Source organism: Microtus ochrogaster, chromosome 1 (genome assembly GCF_000317375.1).
Source record: "Microtus ochrogaster isolate Prairie Vole_2 chromosome 1, MicOch1.0, whole genome shotgun sequence".
Classification (NCBI taxonomy): Eukaryota; Metazoa; Chordata; class Mammalia; order Rodentia; family Cricetidae; genus Microtus; species Microtus ochrogaster.
The window spans coordinates 37,636,075-37,640,163 of NC_022009.1; the positions used below are offsets into that span (position 1 = coordinate 37,636,075).

At 38.2% G+C, this 4,089-nt stretch overlaps 1 protein-coding gene across 2 annotated transcripts in view; it reads right to left on the minus strand.

Moving 5' to 3' along the window:
* Positions 1-4,089, minus strand: part of Trip11 (thyroid hormone receptor interactor 11) — a 76,744-nt gene that overhangs the window by 61,414 nt on the left and 11,241 nt on the right. For both annotated transcript variants that reach the window (XM_013346023.2, XM_026780743.1), the window contains one exon: positions 1,568-1,678. In XM_013346023.2, coding sequence (XP_013201477.1) covers positions 1,568-1,678 — 111 coding nt within the window. The remainder of the gene's footprint in view (positions 1-1,567; positions 1,679-4,089) is intronic.

A 4,089-nucleotide genomic window follows, 5' to 3' on the forward strand; every position in this document is an offset into this window, starting at 1 on the left:
TCAGAGCAAGTTTGAGGCCAGACTGGACTATAAGAGATCCTCTCTTAAAAATAATTTTAAGAAGAGAGCTAGAATATAGCTTAGTTGTGAAATGCTTGAATATGTGCAAGGTGCTGGGTTCAACCCTCAGTACTGAAAAGAAAGATAGGCATATAAACTTAATTTGAATTTGCATCTCTACTTTTTTTTAATCTTTTTTATTTTTGCAGTAACTTATTTTAATATAAAATCATCAACTATCAGATTATGAACTTTAGCTCTGTTTATTTTTATCTTAAAGAAGTTTTTTTTAATATTTATTTATTATGTATATAACATTGTGCCTCCATGTATGCCTACATACAAGAAGAGGGCGCCAGATCTCATTACAGATGGTTGTGAGCCACCATATGGTTGCTGGGAATTGAACTCAGGCCCTCTGGAAGAGCAGTCAGTGCTCTTAACCACTGAGCCATCTCTCCAGCCCCCAGAAGTATATTTTTTATTCTACTTTAACATGTCATCAGAAGAACTAGAAACCAATTCATCTAAATTTTGTATTTTGGTGTATTTTAGTTTTGTTTTGTGGTCCTGGGAACTGAATCCAGGGCCACCCATGCAAGACAAGTACTCTGCTCAACAAGTGAGCTAGAATCCCAGTCCTCGTTCAAATTCAAAATCCCAGAGATGATTGTGGTAAAAAAGAATATCCAAATGATCTGAATAATAAAATAAGAAGTGGTTCAACTTAATGTAAGCGTTCACTAGATTCTACAAAACACAAAAAACACAAAAAAACACAAAAAAATTTACACAGATAAACACAAAAAAACACAAAAAAAATTTACAACAGAAATCAGGGTAACGTTGGTTAAATTATATAATACCTACATATTATCAATTTTTTTTTCTTTTTTGGTTTTTCGAGATAGGGTTTCTCTGTAGCTTTGGTGCCTGTCCTGGAACTAGCTCTTGTAGACCAGGCTGGTCTCGAACTCCCAGAGATCTGCCTGTCTCTGCCTCCCGAGTGCTGGGATTAAAGGCGTGCGCCACCACCGCCCGGCCCATATTATCAATTATTAAGACTTCAAAGAAAAAATAAAATAATGCTAAAACAATCATTTTATTCAAACTAAAAGAAAATAGAAACATTTGTAAAAAAATTAAATTGAAAAACATTTAATATATTTTTATGTGGAAAATCAAGTACGTGCCAATACAAAATATATTAACATGTACAGTCAAAATATCACTAGCAAAAATCATACTAACTTTAAAGTCAACTTAAAAAAAATATCTAGCATATGCAGGGTCCTGGGTTCACTTCTAAGCACTGCAAAAGAATTTAAATAAACGATTTTAAAAACCTAAGAAAACATACATTAAATTCTATTTCATAAATATCAGAAATTATAAGCAACAATTATATAAAAGACTCCTTCAGAAGCTAGAATTTACTCTTCCTGAAAGTAAACTTATGAAATAAAATAGGAATTTCCCCAATTTTATTAAATTTGGTATTCTTAATACTTTCATGACTATAAGACAGCCATGAAGTAAGAAAGAAGGAATGAGGATGAGCTCTTACCTCTTTCTGCTGCAGTTGAGTGCGATAACTCGCAGACTGCTGCTTTATCTGCAGTTCTGATGCTTCGTGCTTTTCCTCTAGGTCAGTATAAAGCTTTTTAAGTCTTTCATTCTAGAAGCAAAGAGAAGAAAGATTTCAAGTCAAGCATGTTAGCAATTATTACATGTATGCATCATAAAAAAATTACACAAAAATAACATAAAATATCAAAGATCTTAGACTGAATTCTGGCCTTTAATATACACCTTTAAATTAAAATCCTAATTTTAGCCCTATTTTATCTTCAACAAACTCAAAAGTTGGTAAAGTCCCCAAAATATTCATCAGTTTTAAAGAAACAGGGAGAAGCAGAGGTAAGGCTAGGGAGATGACCAGTTGGTGAAGAAAGTGATTGCTATGGCAACTCAGCATCATCTGGTCCTTAGCACGTGGTGCTGTTATACAGTATCCAAATTTGGTTCCCAGTGAGAAGACCATTAAACATTAGGGCCTTTTTTTCTTTCCACCAAACACTGTAAAACTTATGTTTATGACAAGGAATTCAAAGACTTTTATGCAGATGTTTTAATCCCATATACAACCAGTAAAACCTTGCTTTACACAAAGGCCCTGTTGTGAGTTAAGTGGCTTTCTTTCATTTCCTTTGAGACCAATCTTCAAAGACTGTGAGGTCAGACCCCAGGTGATAGAGAAGACACCCAGTCACCAACTATTAGAATAAAAACCAAGTTTACGTCCTATCCAGATGTGCTCACTCTTCTGAGCACACCCTCTTGATCAAGAATAAAGTTGTGCTTCTTCAGGTCACTTCAGTTGAGGACAGTCTCAGTGGTTCAGGCCTTTCAAGCCAGCACTTGTGAGGCAAAGGCAGGTGGATCTCTGCGAGTCTGGGACCAGTCTGGTCTACAAAGTGCATTCCAGGACAGTGAGGACTACATGGAAAGACACTGTCTCAAGATAAAAAGGGCACTTTAATTGTAGTGGTCTCTTTGTGATCCTGAACTTAAGTCTAACACCAGTACCCATATCAGGCAGCTCACAACCAACCACCTGTAACCCTAGCTCCAGGAGAGGCTTTCTCAGACACTGACATGAACACGCACATACATGAATAAATTAAAAATAATGTTTCTTAAAATAAGTGGGGCTGAGGAAATGGCTCTTCCAGAAGATCCAGCTTCAATTCCCAGCATCCATATGGAGACTCACAACTATCTATAACTACAGCTTGAGGGAGATATAGTGCCCTCTTCTGGCCTCTAAGGGCACAGCACACATGTGGTGCACAGACAAATTCAGAAAACTACATACACATAAAATAAACAATAATTTGAATATTACATGACTGGGTGCAATGCATGTCTTTAATCCCAGCACTCAAGAACAATAGCAGGCAGATCTCTGTGAGCTGGAGACCAGCCTGATCTACATTACAGTCCCTGGCTAGCCAGGGCTCAATAAGACACTGTCTCAAACAAAGTCCTTGTCATGGCATGGTGGTGAGGGTGGTGGTAATGTGATCCCAGCAAGGGGAAGGCAGAACAGGAGCTTGCTGTCCAGACAGCCAAGCCTCACCTGTAAACCTCAGGTTCCAGTGAGAGACAATGTCTCAAAAACAAGAGGCCTGGGGTTGGAGAGATGGCAGTTAATAGCACTGATTGTTCTTCCAGAGGACCTGGGTTCAATTCCCAACACCCTCACAACTGTCTCTAACACTAATTCCAGAGGATCTAACACCTTCTTCTGGCCTTCTTAGGCACTGCATGCAAATGGTGCTCAGACACACAAACATATTAAATGCCCATATACACTTTGGGGAAAAAAAATCAAACAAAAATACAAAGTGGATGGCTCCTTAAGAATCACATCCAAAGTTGGCTGCTGTCCTCCACCTGCACATAAATGTTCACAAAAGAAAAGAGAAGAAGGAAGGAAGAAGTAACAACCAAAAGTCTACATAGAAGGCAGCTGAACTCTATAATCAATAATTACAAGATAATTAGGTTCCTGCTTATACATGAGTTAGTAAGCAGCCAGATGAATCCAAAGAACATTGCCTATTTTGTGTTTGAGACAAGGTTTTATTGTCTCATCCTGACTGGCCTGAATCCCAGCCCAAGTGATCTTATGCTTTAATGTTCTGAGTACAGTTAGGATAACAGTCATGTACCATCAATTACACCCAGCTCTCCATGCTTTCGAAGCCATAAAATGGGAGGCTGGAAATGGCTCAGCATTTAAGAGCATTGGTGGTTCTTCCTTTCAGATGATCCAGGTTTGATTCCCAGCACCAGCATGGTAGTTCAGAACCATCTATAACTCCGGTCCAGGGATATGATACCACCTTCTTTTCTCCACAGGCACTGTACCCATGTGGTACACAGACATGTGTAAGCAAAATACACACACACATGAAAATTGGAGTATGCTACTATAATTAAAATGTCTGGTGAAGTCAGAAGTGGTGGTGCAAACCTTTAATTCGAGCACTGGAAGGCGAGACAGGCATATATCTCTGTGAG